The 26150-nt window shown below is 43.6% G+C and overlaps 1 protein-coding gene across 1 annotated transcript; it reads left to right on the forward strand.

The window, feature by feature from the left end:
- On the forward strand, positions 1-26150 carry LOC135920379 (venom metalloproteinase antarease-like TtrivMP_A). The gene is made up of 13 exons (XM_070527905.1): positions 1-147; positions 2300-2472; positions 4240-4332; positions 6397-6538; positions 10312-10469; positions 12574-12645; positions 14205-14341; positions 14597-14646; positions 20252-20360; positions 21266-21436; positions 22422-22557; positions 23133-23270; positions 25983-26150. Exons 1-13 carry the CDS (start codon positions 87-89, stop codon positions 26013-26015), a joined length of 1473 nt encoding a protein of 490 aa, XP_070384006.1. The 5' UTR covers positions 1-86; the 3' UTR covers positions 26016-26150.

The raw sequence follows: 26150 nt of genomic DNA on the forward strand, positions 1-26150 counted from the left end.
TTTAAATAAGTGCCATACTATACCCGCATCATCTCATCGCCTTGGCGTCTTGGCGTGTCATCAGCGTACCGCCTAGAGTGAACACCATGAGGCACTCGACAGTACAAGTCGCTTTGTTCTTTCTGGTGTTGGCAAGTGCTGCAACAGGTAAGGCAAATTCGGTACTGCACGAATACTTTGCACTAAACCGTTTACAGAGTTGGCACGCAGTTCTGGCGCTTGATCAAAGTTTTTTTGAAATTCTTAGGCACATACTGCTGTGCAATCCACTCCCTTGAATCAAGCGAAGGCTGCAGCGAGTGTAATACTTACTGCACGCTCAAACAGTACATTTGCCTGTCTACTATGTGTATCAGGTGTTTATGTAATTTGAAGAAGAAACAGTGCCGTATAGCCAGCAAGACATTCTTTTGTTGGCACTATTGATATGGTGGGACATAAAAATGTGCAATAATTGTAAACTGCAAAGTGACTACAACTTACTAATTAAACAACATAGGCAGAGTATAGCAGTTCTGAAATAATAGCGTTCGAAGCATGGTACGAAACTACATTAGTGTTCTATAAATTCGGGTAGGACATTGACTGAGGAAGGCTTGCCAGAAAAAAAAAAGCCTTGCCGAAAGTATATCCACGCGGTGGCTGTACGGGCTACAGTCATAACGTGATTCAAGAGGATTGTGTCTAACACTGCTTAAATTTTAAAAGAAAACAGCTCGGAACTGGGGCGCGTGCACATCAAACGCGTGCACATCAAACTTTGCACACGCATCAGACACAGCGCGCGCCAGTATCTCCCTGACATGTGAACTCGATGACAATCTCATGCTCTCCGAGGACGGTGACCAATTAGTGGAAGCGCTTCGTATGAACACGTGAAAATGATTTATTTTGAAAATGTGTACACATTTAACAGGAAAGGGAAAGCGAGGAGCAGGCTCGCAACTTCCGCCAGAAGCGGCACAATGCCTGCCTATTCTTCAGAAGGGAGGTGACTGCAACACGGAAATGTAATATAGAAAGGGAGGAAAGAGGAAAGAACAACAGGAGAAATGTAAAAGAATAAAGTAGAACACGTAGTATACGTAGGTCACGTACAGTAGGGCCGGTCACTGAAGGTCACGCAACTACAGATTGTTAAATAGAAGAAATAGTATCGACGCTACAAACGTGAACCTAAGTTAGTTATTTCTAGAAAAGTAAGTAGAGCGCCATGAGCCTGATCATGTCGAGACGCGCAACTACTGAGGTACTAACATCCTTCGGGTGTCGTATACCGTTGTCCAAGGAGAATACGAAAATACGAAAAATAGGGAGATCACTCAAGTAACTATATTCAAAGTGCATAAATACGTCACGAATTTTTGCACCAAATTACCTTAAACATACACCGCATCCCCTCTCCCCCTACTTCCCATTTTCACAGAACGTGAACTCGGTGTCACGTATACTTCTCTTAGGATATTGTTAAACATTGAGGATAACTGCCACATGACGCTTTCGACCATTTGCTTAAGATATTTTTTTGCAAGCACCATAATTTATTCGCACTCATTTACCTTCGCATGCACATCAGACATAATGCTCACCCCATTTCCACAAAATTTAATTTCAGGCTGTGTTATGGTGCTCCAAGGACGGCTGGCTATGTTCTGTGCCGTTCGTTAAGCCATCTTATAAAGCCCTGCAGCGCCTGTATTGGTAAATTTATCTACAAAGGCCTCAATAAATAAGCACATATACTTTAAACATTGCCTACCCATTACCCTCCTATTTTCACTGAATGTGAACAACGCGCCTTGTTAATAGTTCAGCGAAGAGGTGGCGGGCACCTCGTATACGCATAAGAATAAGCTGCGTCCACCAACGTTAGCTCTGCAACTCACTTATAATGTGCCTACGAGCTTTAGATCAGGACCTAGTTTTTAGCGACTTACAGAATCAAATTGTGCCCACACAAAAAAAAAAGGTAATTTGCTTTGTTTTCCCCAAAAGAACAGCTTCACAGCAATAAAAGCTCTGAAAAGTCATTCCTCCTTGTGAGAAAGTCGATGTGTTTGCAGTTTATCACGTTGTTTCCAACATATCGAGCACCTTTGCTTTGCGCCAGCTGCCCTTGCTCTCAATTCAGAAAGACACCTTCATCAGGAGGTGTCAGAACAAAATATGCCGGAAAGGTTTCCACGTAGATAGGCAGTTGAATATGTGCCGGCGTGCAGAAGACTAGTCAATGTAATTTCCTCACTTTTCTTTGACCTTTTGATTTTTGACCTTTGACCTTTGACTCTTTAACGCGTAGGCGTTCAGGAGAAAAGGCTCGTCTACCCACATCTGCTGGAAGAACGCGAGGTTGACGGCGCGAAGCTTGTTCACGTACACGAAGGCCTGGTCCTCAACTTGCGAAAGACGTCAGTCGCAGCGTCGACGCTTGCAGTCCATGACCACGAAAACGGGAAGCCCACTGTTCATTTCGTAAGTACATTTCAAGAGGAGTTCTTGCGCTTTTGCTCTGTTTCTTTTGCAAGAGCCTTTAACACAAAAGCAAGCATAGAGAGACAGAGAGCCGTGAGACATTAATGGTCGCGAGGTTTACCTGAATGCTAGTCTAGCATGCCACTAGGCTAGTCTTAACTAGACAGCTATTTGGACTAGACTAGATTATACTAACTACTAGGCTAGCCACTACGTTGGTCATATCACTAAAGTCTAGCCTTCGCTATAGACATCTAGTGACGTATGAACTATGACGCACATACGCACAAACCATGTCCACATATCAAACGATCAAGACGGACAATCTCTCAAAAAGTAAGGTACAACGTTCGGTTGGGGCCAGTATTTAGCAGGAAAATAATCAAAACTTTCGCAGCGCACGGTGGACGGTCAACATTGCATCAAGGTACTAACAAAGCTTGCAGCTTGAGCTACGAACGTTTTAAGTTTTAAGGGGGACGTTAGCGTAACTGTATGGATACAAAGCTCGAAAATGCGAACAACGCGCTCAGGCAGAGCGATGCTCTTAATTATATAATTTGGGATAATTTCGTTTTATTTTTGCTTCGGAAGTATACTTATGCGGCGAAGAAATGCTCAGTCGTGGCTGGTCAAGTCGCAAACTGGAAAGCAAACTTGTGAAGTAACGAAAGCGAAATGTGTAAATTGCACTAAGGCAAATGTTAACTTCCGATTGATTGGCAGACTAGTTTATTGATTATGGCCTGGACTGATTATCTCGTGCTATATTACACTTCTGAATTAGAAAGCGACAGCAAGCATTGGTATTTGTGTAAACGACGAAAAATGAACAAAAAAGAGAGGCAACGTGAAGTGAAAATTCTCAAAACAGCTAGCTGTGATGTTGCAAATTATAGCCACAACTAATCGAGGGTGGTATGGGTGGGTTATTTTATACTGAAACTCATTTAATTTGGACATATAATAAAGTTAAAAGAGCAAATTTCTTGCCAGCGTTTTGTGCCTCCTGTGCCTAACAAGTGAACCGGATTTCATAACAAAGCTACAAAATCGATGACTTGCACAAAGTCTTCACCAGTTCTGCGACTTCAACATGAAACGAACTGGGGAAGGGGCGTGAAACTTTATATTGATAGCTTACCCATTGACAGGCAATTCTGTTGAGCCGAACGAATACCGACAATACAAAAAACAGAAATCAACAAGTTGAACCGGAAACTGCACATTTGAAGTGAATCCGTGTAGCATGATAAAAATTGTATAAAACATTAACGTATGAAAAGAATTGTAGACTTGATAACGAACCCTACACTTAGCGAAACATGCCATAAAAATTGGAGGCACAAGCGTTCAGAACTCGAAGTTCACGTGGGTCGCTTGACAATTCGGCGGAAGCGTTTACGTCAAGCACTGACATAGTCAGGTAATGACGAAAGCAACGACAATATAATCGTGTTTGCTCATTACTATTTCTCTGCGATCACGCAATACCGAAATGTAGAAGCTCACATAATTTTAACGTGGAATGGACAAAAGCGAAACGAAGCCGAGCTGTTTGAGACAGTCGAGTTATTGGATTCTTTCAAGAATAACGTATCACAGAGAGGCAACAAAGCGCAGAGGGATGAGCGCTTCGCTTGGATTTTAGCGCATCACTTTACCTGACGCGTGCAAATGTACTTAGAACTGTGTTTCATGTACAGCTATGACAACCGCTCACTCAAAGAAGTGTATATTAACTTTCGTGTTTTGATTCATCTGCAGTACAAAGGAGATGACATCGACGGAAACCTCTACGAGGATGAAAGGCGGCTGGCCACTGTAATGGTTACAGAGACCAACAACGGCCTTGAGCTGGTATGCGTGAATTCAGATTTCGTGCGGTACTCATAATGTCAACATCACTGTGTCAATGCATCACCGCAACCATATTTAAGAGCACACAACTTGCCTATTTGAAAGCTGCAGTCATGAGAGAGCAGGCGATACAGAACCCGTTCTGCTTCGGAGGACTACGTTTGATGTAGAAACACTAAAAGCTAATAACAGGGTTGTTCTGTGTAACAAGTACGCTCTATCAAGCTGAGGGAGTTCTCGTGAGGATTATTACAGTCTTGAAATACCACTGAAAGCTTGATGCATCCGCATTTGACACTGATGTGCAGTTAAGCGCTCAGCGGAAATACCAACCATTGCAACATATACGTACATACTATTTGAAGTGAAGGACCCTATTTGGAGGCAGGCCACAAACACGAAGGTAAGAATACATGGCTGCCAATTTGTTCGTAAATAATATTAAAGCGTTGATTTTATTTCCGGCTGTTTTTATCAAGGCTTTTTCGTAATGTTTGAAAGTAATGGTTACACTTTAGAGACATATTTGAGTAAAAAAAAAACGGTAAAAGAGACGAAAGCCGAGCACTTTCTTCTTTTCAATTATTTTTTTACAACCAAGCACAATTGGAAATGGCCGATGGCCGACGTTTAGAAAACTGCTGAGGGGCCGCCTGTGATAGGTTGGTAAGCGAAGTGTGAACTTCGTCGTGCCAAAGTACGTTGCCAACGCACTGTGTCAGGTGCATTCAAAAGAAATTTCGCGCCTTTCGACCACAGCATAAGGTTTTATCGCAAGTGCCTAACTTTAAAATTTGAGTGAATAATAATTGTGAAATTTTTTGCGGAACGACATGGGCTTTTTGCTACTTTCTTACACGACTAAGCACTTTCTTCCTTGCTTAGTTGAGTGAATTGCCTTCCCGAAACCAGTGTGTCCCAAAAAGCATCTACATTCTTCTTTCTTAAATATTTTTTCTGCATGTCATTTTTGATTTCGTATTGTTGATTCTCTACTGCGATATTTTTAATGACACCAAGAATAGCCTTTTAATGCAAGGCAGATACAATCATAGTCTCTTTAAAATGGTATTCATATTTTGATAACGTGGTTTCAGTGATCCATTTGTTCTCGTCTATGTGCACGGGATTATGTAGCACAAGCTTCAGCATTTTGTGATTTTTGTAAGATAATTGTTTTGTAATAAATGTTTAAATGAATATGATTTCAGTGGTGCAGCACATTTTGTACTGTGCGTGGTGTACATTAAAGATGCATGCCTGCTTGTTATCGGCCAGGAATATGCAGCTTCCAAAGTATAAGCCTTGCTAGAAATCCATGGAAGTCCAATGTAGTCCTAGACGTAAGCCGACCTACAAATTTTCATGGGACATGGTAGGTTCCATGTTGGCCCAGACATGGGCCAGCCTTTAGCTTGCCATGGGCCATGCTACGTTCGATGTAGGCCGACCCACAACTTGTCATGGGACTTGCTAGGTTTGAAGCCGGCCAGGTTGGCAGAAGTGATCGGCCCTAGGTCGGCACCCTAATAATTGGCCGATGTAAGGCAAGGCCGATGTCAATCCCCAAGAACGGCCCAACTGAAATGGCCAAGCATGGGCCACATGTGTCACGGTTGGCACTCATATACTTGCCCGACATTGGGCTGAGCAAATTTTCCCCATAGGGAAGTCCTCGCCTTTTTATTGGTTCTCTCAAACGTAATGCGCTCTAGCTTAAGGCATAACGGTAATATATGTGCTGAAAACCACGCTTCTGGCGCATGTCCATCCGACGATTTTCCTACGAATCGAGGAAATGGCCAGATGTAATGCATCGCGAACTAGGCAAAAGGTCACAGGAAATTCCATGACTGCGTGCATGCTTTGCAGTGTTTAGGAACATAATCTAATATAACTGGGGGAAATAGCTTGAAGATGAAAACATACCTTATGCTCTTTCAATCCAGCCGTGTCAATGCTGCATGTTTGTAACTACTGTGCGATGTGCAACGTGACGAGAGTTGTACATTGTACGCGTAAGATGGCGTCCTGGCTTCTAATTCCTCGTCGCTCAAACTGCAGGAAGGTGTCGTAGGACCACGGCACAAGATTTCGCCAGTGCCGGTGATGGAAAGGTCCGAGGATGGTAGTGTTGCTCACATGATCTACGAAATTAAAGAGGAGCCAAATGGCATGTTCGACACTCTCATTCCAGGAGGAACGGGTGAGAGTCGTATAAGCATCTTTGTATTGACTGCTCACATCATTACTGCACTGTACGGAATGCGAGAAATGATGTGGCTTTGTCCCCAGTAGATCTCTCAGAACAAGAAAACAAATCAATAAAAATAAAACATGGAAACTGTAAATGACAATAATCCCCCTCGTCGCGCCGTCTCGATTGCTGTTGCCGAAAAACTAGAGTGGCGTGGTACTTGGTTTTTATTGAACTTCAATGACTGTCGTTATGTAATATTTGAATTTCTTTCTGCAGTCTTAATGACTTCCCTCACAGATATAATGTGATGTGTTAACTAGAGAAATATGGGATTAGAGGCATTCCACTTCAATTATTAAAATCTTATCTTAATAACAGACGCCAGTTTGTTTCTGTAGGCCACAATACATCGATAACCAAAGAAATACTTTGTGGCGTCCCACAGGGTAGCATTTTGGGCCCGTTGCTATTTAACTTATACGCTAACGATATTACTTCCATCTACGAAAAGGCGAAATTTATAATTTACGCATATGACACAAGTGGTTTCATCTCGTCCGGTTCTTGTATCAATTTAATTAGTATGGCAAATGACTTCTTGTGCAGCCTATCCTATCGGTCCACTGAGATCTGTCTAAAAGTAAATACGGCGAAAACAAAGGCCGTAATTTTCATACCAAAGGCATGAGTCTTCTTCCTCCAGATCTAACATTAGCGTATAGATCCACAAATATATAACTCACTCTTTCTGCAAAGGTGTTAGGGGTACACTTCACGAGTACCATGCAATGGGACGACCATGTAAGCTTTGCACTCCAAACACTTAGCCGCATAACAGGTGTTTTAAATCGCTACAGATATACTTTACCCGTCTCTGTAAAATTATTAATTTATAATGCCTTATTCGTGTCTCACATATATTATGGGCATCTTGTATGGGGCACCACAACTGAATGTAACTTGAGTAAATTATTTCGTATGCAGAAGAAAATAATACGCGTCATCGCTAATGTACCGTTTGCCGCTCATACTGAAAACCTGTTCAAGAAATACAACATTGCGACAGCCCGTAACATCTATAACTGCAGACTATTACGCGAGTATTACTTTAATACCAAACGTAACAATACTTTACTTGTAGAACTTGCAAATCCATCCGTCAATTCATACCGTTATTCAACTCGTACACCTGAACACTGGAAGGTTCCGCGCTCTAGAACTAACTATATATGGTTGTCAAATGTTGTGTAATAACCTTCCAAGATTACTGAATTTATACGACAGAGCAGGCTTCAATTTACAGGATTTATCACTGTCAGAATTTAAAACTCTGTTGCTTTCACCTCTTTAGAGCACGTTTGTTAATGATTAATAATGTGTGTTATGTTCCTCTTTTTTTGTCTGTTACCAAGTGTATATCATTTTTTTATTTCAATGCCGCAGTGTGTTTTGCATTGTTATTGTGGAAATATTTCACTGTTCTTTCATATATTGTATAACTGCAATGTTTTATGGCCACTAGATAAATGTAATTAATATGGCGCTTGATGTGTTACAACATGCAGCCATATTGTACCTAAGGGGGTGAGGTTACCTCAAGCCGCGTCTGTGCGGCTTTTTTCCCTCATCCACTTCCATTTACCACTCCTCTGTACATGTGTGGGTGTAAATGGAAATCAATAAATCAAATCAAATCAAATCAAATGAAATGTTCGGTGGGTTAATTTGCTCAAGAATAGCTTATTGTAGTAATGCTTTATAATGTAGTAATAGATTCAATCATCTTTAAAGCGTCTTAGGAACTATTTAAATGATATTTATATATTTATTAATCTATAAGTTTCCTTTCATAGAAAACAAAGCGAAAGCAGGCCTCCCATCAACACAGACGACAGACAAGTATGTAATTTCGAACAGTACTTTTTATTAGTCTTTCTTTGGCAATCTTTTGACAATATTGCATTAACTCTCAGAGATTGCCACGCGTAACACAGTTACTGCCACTTTCGATACAATTTAGGGCTTTTTGGATTTAGCGGAACACTGTTCGATATTTACACTAAATCTGCGTCACGTCTCTTGGAGTGTGGGTTCAAGTTAGATAACAGATGACGCCGTGAAATGCAAAGAAATACTAGACCACTAGCCCGCCAAGAAAACGAAGTGCATGAATCAGCTGTGCACGTGACCTAAGCAAATTAGAGACCATGGGGCATCGGTAGATCGAAGATGTCAGCGAACTGTGATGGAACGTGAAAGTGTTCCTGTTTATTGGCTTAATAGGCTTAACATCCTAAAGCAATGAAGGGCAATAAGAGAAGACACACTGGAGTGGCTCCATAGTAATTTGGACTATCTGGATCTTTTTAACATTCGCGCAAAAGCACGACACACAAAAGTGTCCTTGCATTTCATCCTCTCTAGAAAGTGGCTGCCGTGGCCGGTAATGGAACCGGCTTCGTGCGTCTGCTGTTGTGTACAGCTTAAGCCCTATTCACGACATGTCTGTCAGTATGTTTAAAATTTACTGCGACACCTTGATGTTGCCAGGAGAAGCTGTGAATCATATTAAACGAAAACGCCATCAAACCATTCAAAATGAGATATTTTTTTAATTTTTTGTCTTCCGCTTCAGCTTATTAGTCATGAGTTTGGCAAGCATTACCGGCTCAGCAAGAAGCGGTTTCATATTGTCAATTATTAAATATCCAATATTCACAGCCAAACATTGCAAAGAAAAAGCAGGTCTCGTTTCACAGTGATGAAGTAGTTGAAGCGTTCTTTCCCTGCCCTTCAAAGTCCAGATCGCAAATTTTAAGCCTGGGTATGATAGCGAGCGAGCGAGGGAGAGAGAGAGAGAGAGAGAGAGAGAGAGAGAGAGAGAGAGAGAGAGATGAAATGGGAAAGTCAGCGAGCTTAAGCGCGAGCGAACGATTTGGTTTCCTACCCTACACGGAGGGAAGGCAAGTGGGGAAATAAAGATGGAAGGAAAAGCGCAGAAACAATGCAAACACCCGCAAGAAACGAAGAAATAAATAAAAAGAGGCAATGGTAATAGCATACTCGAACGAAGAAAGCTTAACAGCGCCTTGACCGACTATTGATTTGACGACCTTATAGGCCGGCACTCTAGGATTGCCCACTCTGAAAGCGGGCGGCATACACCCGCACCTATATGCAAACCCACGCTTATGCAGCTTCTTGTAGAGCAAATCGCTTCATTTTTTGGCTCTTGCGTGCATTCTTCTGGCGTTCGGACTTTCACCGGCGATGCAAAGGAGCCGACGGAAAGGGCGCGCGCATTGGGGTGCGTGTTCGTAGTCGAACGCCAACGGCTGCTCAGCTGTTTGAGACGCACGTGGTCATCGCGCGAGAGCTTTGGGACGTCTGAAAGTCCAAATGCTGAGGTGGCAGCGCGATCGGGAGTACAGCTGCACTGTAGCACATCCCTCCGCTTCCCCCGCCACCCTCGCTTCAGCTGCGGGAGAGGGTTTGGGTGGCGGGAAAGGAGGGTAGTCACCTTGCACAACGGCGCTCGCGCCGCTGGACGCGTCACACGTATGACGAATCGGCTTCTACGTATGACAGTTGTGCGCTTGCTAATGGCTCTGTTACACAATGAAACAACTAACGCTATCTCCATATTCTGCCTGCGGGAAATGTACGCCTAAAAGTGCGTTACTCATTCAATAAAGCGAATGTAGGTTTCCAGAGACGTTCGGCTATTCTCTCACATTGATCATCATAGTCACTGGTTACCCATAGTTTTTATTTTTCAGACAATGCCACGCTGCTCACCGAGAGGCAGTACAACTTTTACCAAACGGTTCCAACGGAGGTCACCGTAGAGCTGTTTGTCATCTCTGATAAGATACATCAGAAGCGATTCTCTAAGACGCAACACCTGCTTGGGTACATGTGCGTTATGATCAACAGCGTGAGTTCATTCGTTCTCATCGTCGGCTCGTTTCTTAATGAAGGTCGAATGAGCCGCAGAGTGGGTTCGCTAAAAGCTGAGCTATTTTTCCGACCAGAATTGTGGCACGGCAATAAGGACACAAACGATATAGAAACAATACCGACAGGGACACATCCTTGTCTGTCCATGTGTGCGTCTATTCGCGTCGTACTTACGGTCGGTGCCCCTATTGGCGCGCAACAATCCTGGTCAGAAGCATGCACCAAATAAGCCAACTATGTGTTCGAATAGCTTTTACTGATCTCTTTTTGAAGTTTATCATAAGACATCATTTATGAAACCACAATTGGAGATCGCTGGGACAGGCCTTCGTACTGTAGTGGCCCTAGTAGGCATAAATAGAATGAAGATGAAGATGATGACGATGATAATGAAGCCGCCTGGAAGAAGGTAGCACGCGCGAGGCACTGGATTGCCGTATCGCAGTATGGCCGAATGCCCTAGTGCCTTTCTTTACGGTGGTACCAGAATGCCAAACCCTAATGAGCCAGAGTTTCAGTTATCACACTGCCTTGCTCCGACGCAGTGCACTGCTGCAGCCGTAGTCAGTCGGAAACGAATGTGCATATACGACAGAAAAAAAATTGTACTTTGTGTAATCGGTGGCCCGAATACCTGTAGTCCATGATCGTAAACTGGCGTCTAGAATATGAGAATAAATCTCAAGCAGAGTCTACACTAATTCGGTCAAGCACATTTTACACTCAATTCAGCGGCGAAGCCAGGCCGCACTGACTTACTTCAAACGAACAACTTCATAAGAAATTTCTAAAAAAAGGGGGAGTGGGTGAAGGATACCACATCTCGTGGTTCCCAGCCCATCTAGATGGCTTAATTAACCCGCTCGGATATAATCCCAATGAGCAAGCCCACCGGAGAGCGCGCTATTTCACGTACCACGCTGTCGCGGGTAGCTAGGCTTGGAATGAGGTCAACATCCACAAAGATCGATTATGTACTTTCCACGAAATTGTTTCCCATTATCAACTCAGCAGCAAGACATTCCCCCCCTCCCCCCCCACCCAAATTAAGCAAATCTCAGACTAGCACGCTCAGACTTCTGCAAACCCGTGCGTATCCCACTCCTCGTTCCCTTAACAGGGTAGTCCCTGACCGCTCACGGTCGTGCCCCAAATGTGGTCATGACTCACGCTCTTTTGAACACAAGCTCTGGCTGTGCCTAGCACTTAACGCCTCTCCACCCATCACGTACAAGCAATGAGAGGAATCCCTCAAGAGCAGGAATCTCCACATTCATATCCAGGCTGTCCAGAGGGCCCACGACATTGTGGCGAGACTTCGTCTCCTGGTCCCATCATGGGCGGAGCCACCAACTTCATCTTGGGGAGCCTGCTCCCCTAGATCTCAGTCTCTCAGGGCTCAAGTAAAGTTCTTGTCATGTCATGGGTAAAAGAAAACTATGCCTGCACCGACCAAGCCATAGGAGACTAAGGTGACTCTAAAGTAAACCAATGGGTGCACATTGCCAATCTGGTAAATAAAATGGTAGTTTTCGCAAGAATGAAATATCAGTATCATCGTTTATTGCCCCCATAATATTTCCTTGTGGGTTAATATAAAAAGGAAGAATTGATATGAATAATCACAGTACCCATGAAAAAAATAAATAAATAACATTATAAACATGTCAGGGGCGCGACCGGTAAACGGCATGGATATTGAAGGCATTGCGAACATAAGGCACGACAGAGGTGTAAGTAATTATGGCGATAGAAACAGGCTGTGAGTAACTGCTTAAATTTTTTTGTGACTCGTGCTCGTTACCTGTCGATTATGAAAAAAAAATTCTGGAATATAAAAAGAAGGACAACGGGATTTTACGGCAAGTGCTTAAGTACGGAAGGCGATGCTGGTATATGAGACTTCGCTTGATAACCTGGCTGACAGTGGGTTAATCTCACTGATGTTTCGCCTTTCCCGTGGTGCACACGAGTGGAAAATTACGCAGTGAGGACTCGAACTATTTCTGAGGAGTCAAACTATGATTTCTTATGCAATTGTCGCAAGGACATCCTCTCCTGACGTTGTCTTTTTCTTTCAGGCCAACTTACGCTTCAAAGACACGAGTGCTCCAAGGATCAAACTGCTACTGACGGGACTCGAGCGAGTTCTGGTGATTGCCACAAATTTGTATATTCATCCCGCGTGTACGTGCACGTTTCTTTATTCGCGGCGGTGTCTTAGCCGCAACGGAGACATTCCTTGCTGCGAACAAGACCACAGGTTCGAAGTTCTCTAGTTGCAAAAGCCGTATCGAGATGATGTCGAAGTCGCAAGTATCAACAACAAGGGAGGTTTTGAGATTCAGCCCGGTTTCAGACACACAGATAGGCAGACTGAAATAAAGAAATATTAGATAGATAGATAGATAGATAGATAGATAGATAGATAGATAGATAGATAGATAGATATATAGATAGATAGATAGATAGATAGATAGATAGATAGATAGATAGATAGATAGATAGATAGATAGATAGATAGATAGATAGATAGATAGATAGATAGATAGATAGATAGATAGATTCGAGACTTTAAGGGACAAAACCACGATCTGATTACGAGGCACGCCATAGTTGGAGACAACGAGATAATTTTGACCATATGGGGTTTATTACCCTGCACCCACTGCACGGTACACCAGCGTTCTTGCATTTCGCCCCCATCGAAATGCGGCCAGCGAGGCCGGGTTTTGGTCCCGTGACCTCTGCTTAGCAGCGCAACTCCATAACCGCTAAGCCAACACAGCGGCTAAGCTAATTGTTCTGTTTAACTAAAATGTAGAAATAACCAGGTGATGCGAAACAAAAGTGGACGGAAAGATAACATGCAGCAGGTGGGAGGGACAGACAGGCAGACAAAGAACTTTATTAATGGTCCTGAGGAACCGGCGTTAGGGTACCACCCTTTTCAGGGAGTCCCCGTAGCCGTCGCGGGCCGCACCCACGTCGGGGTCGGAAGATCGTGGTCCTCCGCCCTGTCGCAGGCCCTCTGGACAGCCCGTAGTTGCTCTGAGAGGTCGCCGCTCTTAAGGGCTGCCTCCCAGTCAGTTAGAGTGGTTAGTCGCACCCGCGCTCTCCGCACGCTTGCGGTGCTTCACCGATAAAGCTACCGCCACGGCCATCATCTTGCCCACTTTATTAAGTGTTTTTGCGCAATATTAGCCCTGGGAATGTTCCAGCGCCCTCCACGGTCAAGGCGGCAGGAGCGGAACGCTCTTTTTAACCACACGCGTCACGTAGTAGGTGAGCTTAGGATCAAGCGACTGGCCAATATACGCGGACTTAATAGAAAAAAGCACGCTACGCGAGTGTAATCAACATTCCTCGTGGATTTAAAGAAATCTGCGACTCAAATTTAATTAAAGTGTATTAAATATAACGTGGTCCTCGCAACTACGACATTCCAGTTGGTAGTGTTAGGTGCACTGACATTAAGTGGTCAATATCAGTAGATATCAGCCAGTCTGTATGAACCTAATTCTCAATATCCTGCAATACAGGGTAATTTCTTAATAGTGTTAAATGCAGTCAAGTGTTGTTGAGCTGGCATGAACGCTGAAGCACGTATACTTGCCTCCAGGCATCGTTCAAGCTGCCTGCTTCCTCAACAATCTTTTGGAAAATAAACAGAGTTGAAGTTTAACCAATTTGTTCATCGTTCTTTCTACAGAGCGCACGGGACGAGCCATACTTTAAAGGCGACGACAAGTACATGGACGACACAACAACGATCACGCAACTGGTCAACTACGTCAAAGCGAAAAAGCGACAATTCGGCGATCCCGACGTTGTCTACGTAGCCACGGGGTATGTACACATTTTTTTCTCTTTTTCTCTTTCATTGTATTGTATAGTTTAATGCTGTTTATTCGATGCCATAAGCTGTTTACATTGATGTATGTAACCCCCCCTCCCGCCCCCCCCCTTACTGTAATGCCGAAATGGCGCTGTGGTTATGAGAGTAAAAAAAAAAATATCTCGATCTTGCAAGAAGCATGTTCACAAGCGCTATTTTCGGTTTATGAAGAAATGTTAAACAAGGTTGCTTTTCTTTTTTTTCAGACGTGACATGTATGGTATGGACAGTGGTGCGCCAGATACAAGCCGTAAAGGTAACGCTGACACACTTGTTCGGAAGTGACAAGGAAGCCAGTGGTTTCACAAATAACATACTTTCCGCAGATAAAGAATGCGTAATTTTGAGACAGTCTTTTTTGACCACTTGACCACTAATATTGACCAATTGTTTGTTTATCGGGCCCCTCAATCTAAGTGCACAATAGTTTTGTACTTCGCTCCCGTCGAAATGTGACCAGCTGGTCCGTGAGTCCAGCCCACGATCTCTAGCTCAGCAGCAGAATTCCATAGGCACCGAGCTACCGCCATGGGTACTTCTGTTGGGATAGGTTTTGGCAGTTGTGCGCCTCACTGCTTCCAGAGGCAAAAACCTGATACGGGAAACAATTAGCAGAAATATCGAAAGCAGATAACTTTCTAAGTCCATGTTAAAAAAATATGAAGTGCAGAAAAGGACAGTAGAACTAAGAAATTACAGGCACGCGTGCTGATAACCAAACCCGAATATTATCGCCAGAGGAGCGTACATATTTATACTGAAACGGTGATTTGATTATCAAACACTGCTTCGAGGGTGAATGCCACCAGTATAAGTAATTAGACGAACTTACGCAGGGTAATTCGTGTGAAATGTTAGTTTGATAATGCCCTCAGCCTTTATTTTCATTTAAAGGTTTTCCTTGTTTAATAGCGTTCTAGTTGAAAGTCAGCGCTTGTGTATTTGATTAGTTATTTCCATTCCATGCCGCATTACGAGCGTTTTCGCCGTTTTGTACTCATGGACTTAACCAACATGTCCAAGTTGCTGTTCTGGTTAAGAACCGTAATGCTATGGTTGAAGGCACATAGAAGGTTCTGTTCGTAGAGACACTGCTGCTAGAATGCGAGAAAATGTAGCGAAGGCCTTAAACTTTAATAGCCGCGTAAGCTACACCCCGCGCTGAACTAACCGATGGTAATCACAGTACTTTTGGAAGGTACTGCATGTTATTCGTGCAGTAATTTTTAAAAGGATTTGAAACGGCTACAGCTGACGCAATAATGGTCTGAGGCTGTTATAGCACGCCCCTCGCATAGAGCATACAGTCATAACTGAGAACACAGACATACAAGAATCAATAAAAGAAATAAACGAGATGTTAATAGGGAAATTAAAGAAATATTTGTGGTTATGTACATGGACTTTAGGATAAAGACATTACTGCGTCGGAGTTCCCGAGAAAAAGTAAAACAACGCAGAAAACGTTGAAATACAGGCGCGAATCTGGCTGTAAAAATTCTATGAAAGAAAACAATAATAAATAGCCCATCAACAACGAGAAGAACAAGAAAGAAAGAATCGTGAAATGCGAAGCTTAAACTTATGATTTTCCTTCACTGCTGCAGTTACATCATCATCAGCATCTCTAGAGCTTTAAGTATTTCGCAGCTTGCGCTTCTTGGAAAGAATGCAGAAATTTAGTATATACATAGGCACATAAGTACACGTAATAGCATTATTTTCTACAATTGTAATCTTTGACAATATTATTCTATGCAAGAATAAGAACTCGGATTCCTAAGGCTTTTGAAGCATATGTTTAGATATTTACCATAGCTATAGCGCATAATGAGTAAGATCCAAATGCAGGTCTACCTACCCAAAAGTCTTTACGAAATTGTTTTCTACAATGCTAAATTCTGGTAATAGGGAAGCGAACCTCATAAACTTCCAGAAACTGACTAAGATCATCTCGTTTAGTCGGGCATTTATAACCACACCATGTGAAAATATGCTCAGCAAGGCAGATTAGGAGAACACGGGAAAGGGACGACTTCCTTCAAGACAAAAAACTGCCATGTGGCTTGAACTATGCAGAATTGTAACAACAACAACAACAACAACAACAACAACAACAACAACAACAACAACAACAACAACAACAACAACAACAACAACAACAACAACAACAACAACAACAACAACAACAACAACAACAACAACAACAACAACAACAACAACAACAACAACATTGTCGAAAAATCGGTCAACAATGCAAAATGTGGTTTCGTCCGCACCTTTTAGAAACTGTGTACGTGTTGACATCAGCGACAACCAAATGTGCTTGACGCCCCGACAGAGAGAAGCCGTAAAACAAAGGCCCGGAGGTTAGCCAGTCTAAGGCCCGTATTCACAAACCAACCTTATCTTAACGCCATAAGGCGCCCTTTTATAAGGATGAGGAAAGTATAAGGTTGAGAAAAGGCCAAGGTATGATTCAGAAGCGTCCCTTATTGCGTGAAAAGGCGTCCTTATCGAAGGCGGCCTTATCGTCATAAGAGATGAGCATGGGTGCGAGGCTATGAACTTTTCTTGGCCTTAAACCGCTCAGTTATTAAAGAGGAAACACATTTTTGTCGCTGAGAACAATAAATATAAAAATTGGATGGCGCATTATTACGCGTTGTGAAAAAGCAATGTGAAAAGAGCGAGTTCTAGCTGTTGCGCGTCTCTGAGAGACGCGCAAAAAAAAACGGCAACGCGTGTTGCCATGGCAACACGCGTAGCTGTTTTTTTTTTCATTTGCGGTGCTTCATTTTCTATTTTCATTTTGCGGTGCTCGAGCGCAGTTCCTTCACTCTTTCTCTTGCGTGTTAGCTATAACTTGCGCTTTGTACTTTTAGATGCTGTAAATATTGCGCGTATTTATTTATTTCCTTATATGTTCATTTATTTGTGTTTTGAGGTGTGGGAATGGCCGAGAGGAAAAAAATCAACTTTACGGAGGAGGAGCGGGGAATTTTGATTGACTTGGTGACGAGAGAGAGCAACGTGCTGGAGAACAAGCGTACTGATGCGGTGTCCCTGAGCGAGAAGAAAAAGAAATGGCAGCAGATAGAACAACAGTTCAACAGTAAGAACGGAGTCCACCCGCGCACGGAGCATCAGCTACGCAAGTGTTGGGACAACTTGAAAGAGAAGTGGCGGCACGGGCGAACCGCGATCGTCTGGGCTCGGAGCAAGTGGCAGGATGGAGAGAAGGTGTACCACCGCTCGTTTTGAAAAGCGGAACCTGCCAAGAAACTCGCCGTCGTTGTACATCTCCATGACATTCTGACGGTCCCTGAGTACACGCCGGATGAGCTTTACATAACGAAGGGCTTCGCGAACATCGGCTTCCCTTAATAGGGCGACAAAATCGACTAGCTCCGTAAAGCTGCTTGCGTGGTCGGCCATAATAAGTGGCGCCTTAAGGTAGCTGCCGGGCTACCTTAAGGAACGCTCCTTTTCCGAGCCGGTAAGGTTAAGGAAAGGTTCGACTTAAGCATAAGGTTTGTTTATGAAACGCGTTAAGGCGCTGAAAAGGTAAGGAAGGCAAAAGATAAGTATAAGGTTGGTTTGTGAATACGGGCCTAAGTCCTGTCGGCTACTCTGCACTGGGTGAAAGGATACTGGAAGATGAGAAGGAGGAGCGAAGTTCAGACTTTGCACGGGTACATCACATACTGAAGCGTTCATCGTTCAGTGCATTAGAGGCAATCATATAGGCTGGGATAATACGAGGGTCGTTCAAGTCAATCCGGCACTTTTTTTTCAAAACAAATAGAAGAACAACTTTCAAAGTGTGGAAAGCAGATTTATTTTTCCACATAACCTCCAGGTACAGTTATACACTTATCCCTGCGTTTAACTAACGCCTGGAATACTTCGGCATACAAATATTTGTTATTACGACGGAACCATTGTAGGACACCATTCTTCACTTCATCATCAGGAATCCCTTCGGGGGCCCAAACAGGTGGACATCACTTGGTGCTAAGTCAGGACTTATGGGGGGTGTGTGGTAATATCTGCCAGCCATGTTCCTGGATTGTTTGAAATGTGCGTTGAGCGGTATGCGGTCGTGCATTGTCTAGCAAAAAGACCACACCCTTTGTGATCAAACCCGGACGTTTCTTCCGTAAACGCTTGTGCACATCACGCAGAACACGGCAGTAATACTCACTGTTGATAGTGACACCATGGGGTAAAACATCAACGTGAATAATTCTCTGTTTACACCAGAATAGACTTCCCATCACTTTACCAGAAGACGCAGCTATTCGAAATTTCTTGGGAGGTGGTGATTCCGTATGCTTCCACTGCATCGATGCTCTTTTGGATTCTGGGGTGAAAAGGTGAACCCATGTTTCGTCACATGTCATGATGCGATTCAGAAAATCCTGGCCTTCCCTTTCATAGCGTTCCTTCAGTTCTCTGCAGATTTCAACTCTTCTCTGACTGTCAAAAGCAGACAGCTGCTTTGGGATCCAGCGTGCACTCACTTTTCGGAACAGCAAATGATCATGAATTATTGTATTCACTGTTCCTAACGACAGATTACACACCCTTTCAATTTCACGACAGGTTATGGGACGATTGTCCATGATCAGCTATTCCACGCGCTGAATGTTCTCAGGAATGACTATCGTGGGCAGTGATCCACCACGATTGGCATCGTCAGTAATAGAGATACGGGTATCTTTGAAGCGCTTATACCATTCAAATGTCTTACTACGACTAATTGTCACATCACCGTACTGAGGCTGAAGTCTCCTGTAAATTTCAGCAGCTTTTATGATTTCGTTCACTAAAAACTTCATCAGAACATGCTGTTGCACGTAGACGTTCACACTGTTGTCCGCCATCTTGAATAACAGTCTATCCAGAAGGGTGGGAAATGAGCGCCGTCTGCCAGTAACAGGACACAGGTGCCAGTTTCCGCTGCATACAAAACCTCCATCCTAGGCGTCTATTTAAACCGGGAAAGAAAAAAAAGTCCCGGATCGACTTGAACGACACTCGTACAGATACAATCAAATTAAAGATATGGAGGCTAATCAGAGGTAATCGCCGACTCGCTACCCTGTACTGGGTAAGGAGAAAATGGGGAAGGATATATGAGATCGGAGAAATGAAGTTTAGGATAATTTCTAGCTTAGCTAGTTGGCGCATGTCTATGTTAGGAAGAATGGCGCGTACAAGAGTACAAACACAGCAAACAAGTGCTGAAAAAACGAGTGAACAATTACCATATGACTGCGTGGGCACTGCCACAGGGTTTAACGTCCCGGAACTACATAGTACATCATGAGAAACACCGTAGTGCAGCATTCAGGATGAATTTTAACAACTTAGGATCATTTAAAAGTACACCTAAATTTAAGAACACGAGAGTTTGGCATTTAGCCCTTCTCGAAACGCGGCCGCTGCGACCGGGTATTGTACCCGCGACGTCGGGCTCAGCGGACCTGTTTACAACTGAATACATTTGTTGGGTGCAGCACGAAATAATAGTGGAGAAAGTACGTCAACATATACGGAGGTCTTCGTAGCTTTTAGCCTTTTAAGGCAAGCTTGTTGTTACGACTTATTCGTTCATGTTACCTCACAGGCTCCAGGAGGGCATTACAAAGTGACAAAATGCATACAATGAGGATGACAAGTGCACACAGCTACCAGGTGTTGTACAAAACTGAGGCTTAGCACCATACGAGTAGCACCGAGGAACACGCGGAAAAGGACTGTACACCCAGTGACAGACGTTTGTAAATATACGTACAAAAAACTTCGAAATTTACAATTGACTAAAACTGTTGCGTTGCTATTTTGCTCTTCAGGACTGGCCTTCGTAGGTGGTGTGTGCACCAGTTCGCTTGTGGGCATCGGTGAAGACAATCCCGGCTCCTACGACGGAATGCACGCTCTGACACATGAAGTGGCACACTTGTAAGATTTTATGCAGAGATCACTTGTACGTTTTATTCTCAGGGATAGCGCACTGCCTTCATACAACAAATCTTGGGAAGTACGTAAATATCACATTAGAGGAAAGTTCTTTTGTCTGAACTGAAGTTTCGCAAACGGCCAGGTGTTAAAAAATGGAACGTCTTCATCAAGTAAAAAGTGTCGTAGAAGTGTGAATGCAACAACCGAAGCATACCTTCGAGCTACGTCTTTAATTTTAAATCCGAAATTCATAGTTGCTGTGTGGAAGGAGGTAATTTCTAATACTTTAGGCAAACTGTGATCGTGTTGAATTTTGCACGAAGTTTTCAAGTTCGTATTTTGCAGTCTTTGCCTACTCGGCACCAAGTCCGAACCAACTTTTCACTGAAGCCATGATCTCCCAATTCCTCGGAGAGTGTTCTCGTAGCTGTTAAACTGGTGGAGAATATTCGACTCCTTGAAATGATCGCGCCAAAGAATCTCAGTTTGAATGCTCGGCATCATTGCATGCGTGTTGACATGACAAACGTGATAAAAAGAGGAGCATTGAAACAAAGGAGACCGATTTCCTAAGCCGATGTCCTTGGACCATGGCCGTGAGCGTCGCTGGCACAGAAACCAACGAAGGCGTTATAGCGTGTATTTGAAGTCGACAAGTCTTTGCGACCGTTTGTAAACTTGGTGTGCTCCTTCAAGCGGGCGACTATTGCTCTATCTGTTCACTTCTTTCTCTCTTTTGACCACTCTGCTCCTTCCCCTAGTGCAGGGTAGCAAATAAGACGCGCGTCTGGATAATCACCTGCCTCCGATTGCTTCTTTCTCTCTCTCTGAGGAGGAGGACAATAGCAATGTATGCTTTCTCCTATGCATCAGTCCATGCATGCCTGTTGTACGCTCCCTTGCAGGTTGGGAGCTGCGCACGATGGGGACCCGCCCATGACTAACATCGTGCCGGGTCACCCAGGAGCCTTGGGGTGCCCATTCAGCCAGGGGTACATAATGAGTTACCTCAACACCGGACCAAACTACCATCGTTTTTCTCCGTGCAGCGTCACGCAGATGCGATACGTCATAAGGTTAACCTTTGTCACTGTCACAAGCGCATGCTTCTTGCGTTTTACGTTGCGGTGGTCTTGACGGTGAACTGAATCTCTTGTAGGCGACATTACGCAGCTGTCGACGCCTCAACTGGCCTAACGTGGCTACGTTAGACGCTAAAATTGAGTGTGTGTGTATGGGGGGGGGGGGGTGAATATATAGGGGAATAGCACTGGATTAATTTTGACAATACGAGGTGGCTTTATGGACTCTCAAAACGGCCATACTAGTTTTTTTTTGCATTCATTTCTAACCGGAGTGCAGTGGGCGCTGCCGGGAACAGAACGTGCATGCCCCCTCGTACTGTGCAGCGGAACGACATAGTCACAGTGCTACCGCCAGTCGTCGGATGGCGATCTTGGAGCAGACATTAAGGGGTCGTTAGGCAGTCAGAAAAGCGGAAGTGATTTGTTTATACTAGTCGCAGGAAATAATTACGGACCATAAGTCGATGAGGATTCTTGGGTAGTTAACACACATGATATTCACTTTCAATGAATGTATGAAAGAATGAATAAATCGCAGAAGTGTGCATTGCTGGGTTAGTCGGTTTAACATGGTAAAGGAGGCAAGAACAGCGCATAAAACGACGACACAAGAAAAGAGAACGCACACCACGAAGCGACGGAGGAATCCTTGTTCATCCCTCGAGGAAGGCACATGAGTTGGAGGTGTGGCTCAAGCTTCAATAAATTCATGATAACTGAGTTTGAGCATAAGCTTATATGGAGCAGTTTGAAGACTTACAACGTGAGCACTCTCCATGAACATGTAAGTGGTCCGTGCACCGCGTTTAAGCAATAGGAATGTTTCTTAATGTTGTCAGAGAAAAAGTTACTCGACGTTGTGGTTGCGGAGTCGACCGTCAAGGCCTCCATACAAAAAAAAAAAGTTGTACATAATGGTTACGTTAAGTTTTCACAAAGCTCCGTCCTGTTATTTTTTCCCCACAACATTGACCAGATTGAGAGGACCGTCCTGCTGGTGGGTGAAGTCCCAGGGGCACAAATTGGATGGCTATTATCCCGGAATGCTGGTTAAACCACAGGATATATGCAAATATAAACTTGCTGGCCAAGCAAGCGTGACAGCAGACACGGTAGGCGATGTGTTTTCTTTTGGATTTTGTTAAAGCTTCACGCAGTAACTTTTCGCACTTATTTCTACTTGTTTCATTCAGTGCGTGTTCTTAAGGATCAAGAGTATAGCACATCAAAAATAATATAACTTCAACACGTACGCTAAGGTTACAGCTGTAAGGAACACTTGACCGGCATACGAAACAACTTCACCTACGTGGGTTGTTGAAAGGCAGACATCTTCTTGAGTTACACGATAATTAAAGCTTGTGACCATGAAATAATAAATGCTAATTATTAATATATTATGCAAATGAACAGACAGTGTGTTGGCTTACATCTGTAAAATTAAGGAAAAGTAGAGACGAAACTGAACACCTCGCCTTAAACAATTATTTTTATTGCCATATCAGCGGACCGTGCAACTACGAGATATGGCTAAGAGATATATGATCGTTCGTCAGACAAACTAGCATCATGTTTTCTTTCCAATCACTTTTCAAATCACCAATGTCTGGTGACGAAACAGCGAAGGGATAATTGTGTTTGGTTAGGTGCGCACAATGTGATCCGTTTCCTGTGCTCTCTTTTTCAGTCGTCCGCTGTCGTTCAGCGCTGCAAAGTGCGGTGCGTGTACTCGAAAGTTCAGCGCGGCTACTTCGGCGGAGTCTACGCGACCCGTGCGTATTTGGAGTTCGAAGCGCCAGACTACGCAAGTTGCGGGAACGGAACGGTAAGGAATTTTCGGTGCTCCGAACAGCCCTCTATAGAGCGAACCTTTGCTCCGCAAATAAAGGCGCCCGAGAAAAACCTCGATAAGCGATATGCATGTGAGCAATAGGTTTTAAAAACCAAATGACTGGCCCCAAGCGTGCGGCTGCTAAAGTCCAATGAAGACGCCATCAGCAAGTCAAGTCAATTTATTTCAGCATTTCTTTTGTACAAACAGAAGAATGCTAGGACAAGCACAAAAAGCTGCTAAGCTGCAGCTTGACTGGGTGCTTGCCCCATCACTTGGCAGAAACAAGAGACAGAAAATACATTTGAGTGAAAAAAAAATATTTATATATTTCAAATGGTCATGTAAAATCATGGGAAAAAAACACAAGTACATCGTATAAAATACTCAAAAATCTGTAGCGACTGCTCTGTTGTAGTATGTCACTAAAAAATATATAATGAACAGTAGCGCACAGAACAGCAGAAAACAGAAAATGCTAAACACATGACGTAAAATAATTAGAAACCTTTTCTACAAGAAAATTGAACAGAAGTACAACATAAATATTCCAATTCGATGTAGTAGTCTAATCATACAGTCAACGAACGGTCTATATCTTTTAAGAGCACCAGCGATTTTAAGAGCACCAGCGAGCACTAGCTTGCTGGCCATGCGCAAAGCACCGTGGCTTGACGCTAAGCGCTCATATGAGTGACTTGTCCTATAAAAAGACGAGTTACTACGCATTTGTCTTCAAGGAGCATGTTTAAGAGACGGCCGACGAGAAGGAAATGTGGACGCCGTGGTAGATGTCAGCGTGCTGCTCAGTCATTGGGACAAGCTGACGCTGCTTTCATTTTCATTATTTCCTCCTTGCTTTCATCCGCTGTGCTAACTTTCTGAACATGAGTCAATCACTTCATATTTTCAGCGGTAAGTCTCATTGGAAGTTTCCAACGACATTTGCTGCGTGTGTCATCGCAGTAGGTAGCTGCTGCAGTTTCTAACTCGCCCGACAACGGCTATCGTCACGGAGCCGCGTCAGTATTCACGGATGAAGGAAATAGCGAGAAACGGTCATTACGTAACGAAATTGAAACCTAGAAAAGTTGGTCCAGCACGTGATCATGGCTCGACAAGTTTTAGCATCCACCATCGCCGCACTAGACGCGCTAGGCGCACGCCTTTCCGTATAGGCAGCAGGTGCGACAATAGCGGGGAGCTGCCGTACTGGCATTTTGCAACGAAGGCGGTAAATGTGTACGTTTCAAACAACAATCCAAATTGCAACGATCTGCCGAACAAGAGCGCGTTGAATAAAGCCTACCAAAAACCGAGCCCACTGTGCCGATCCCATCGACCGCAGGGTCACGTGCTCACCTGTCATTTTGAGAGGGAAAAGAGGTAAAAGGGAAGGGCTTGCTTTTAAAATCTGGCTGCATGACGTAATGCTCCCTCCTAGTTAATTTACATTTTCCACAAAAATTATAATATTGAATTGAATTCTGGAGTTTTACGTGCCAAAACTAGGACTTAATTATGAGGCAGGCAATACTGGGGACTCCGAATTAATTTTGTCCACCAGGAGCGCCGGTGTGCAGGAGATCACCAGGACACCAGCGTTCTTGCATTTCACCCTCACCAAAATGCGGCCGCGCCGCGGCTAAAATTATCATGTTGAGTCCAGAAGAAAACTAATCTGGTATCGAACCTGACACCTTCAATTCTGAAAATCGCTATTCAGATTAACAGCTTCTTTAAAATCACGCTTTATTACAGCGAAGCTTTTGGCCTCTCGGTGGTCAGCATTTTTCGTGTTCCCACCCGTTAGCGAAAATATGGGCTGATCCCGGCGGCAGTGCAGGCCAAGAGCAATGGTTCGTACCACCACTGCCACGGCGACGGCAGCTTGCGACGTAGAGAGTGAAGTCCCTAGCCTTTTGTATACAACAACCAGCCTATCAACTGATTTCAATGTTGTTGCAGCACCGTATCGGCGGTGTGCTGTCGAAATTACAACTGATCCTATTAGTACAATTACTCTAAATTACCATTACTAATATTACTCTAATACAATCAAAGATTGAATAACCTCCTCAGCAGTTCTAGAGGGTGGTATTCAACAGCTTCGCCAGTATCCACTTTCGCAGGGCCAGGATGACGAGTCAATCATTTATGGATCGTTACAAAGTAGTTCTCGCGTCTGGCTATAGAAAGTATGTGGTCTGCCTTGTGCATACGTTTTTTGTCTGGTACAGGTTGGAAATGTAGTGCTTAACTTTTATTTGAGTCACAGCACTTACAATACGTCGAAGAGAGCTCTAGCCCTGATCCTGTGCCCCGAAGACATTGAAGAAGTAGGATATCTAAACACGGCGTTGGCTCATGAAGGAGTGGTTGCTGTGGGGGCATCACATCTTGATAAATGTCGATATGAATTTCTATAAAGCTTCGTTTGACGCAATGTATCTTGCACGTATTCTGCTGATTTCGTAAGGACCGGTAAAAAATTCATGAACGTTTTTACACCATGGTATTGCAAAAACATTAGCCTCATTTCCCGAGATCGTATCGTTCAACACTTTTTTTTACTTTATTGGCACATGAAGAAATGACATACTATGGTATATCAATAAATTGTAAAAGATTTCATGTTCGAATGAAAGCTTTCTGAATAGATGAATGGTACGTTCTTAATTGTTTTATTTTGTTTTATTTACGCAGGTTTGCATCCGAGGAATTTGTGGTAAGAAATAGAAGTAAACGATATGAAGTGAAAAATTAAGAGTCTTTTACATTCACGGAGCTTACTGCAAGTCACAGCAGCGCATACAAATAATTCTACGGGCACCTTATGAACAATATTATATCTTCTACAACAGATAAACTATA

Source organism: Dermacentor albipictus, chromosome 10 (assembly GCF_038994185.2).
Source record: "Dermacentor albipictus isolate Rhodes 1998 colony chromosome 10, USDA_Dalb.pri_finalv2, whole genome shotgun sequence".
Classification (NCBI taxonomy): domain Eukaryota; kingdom Metazoa; phylum Arthropoda; class Arachnida; order Ixodida; family Ixodidae; genus Dermacentor; species Dermacentor albipictus.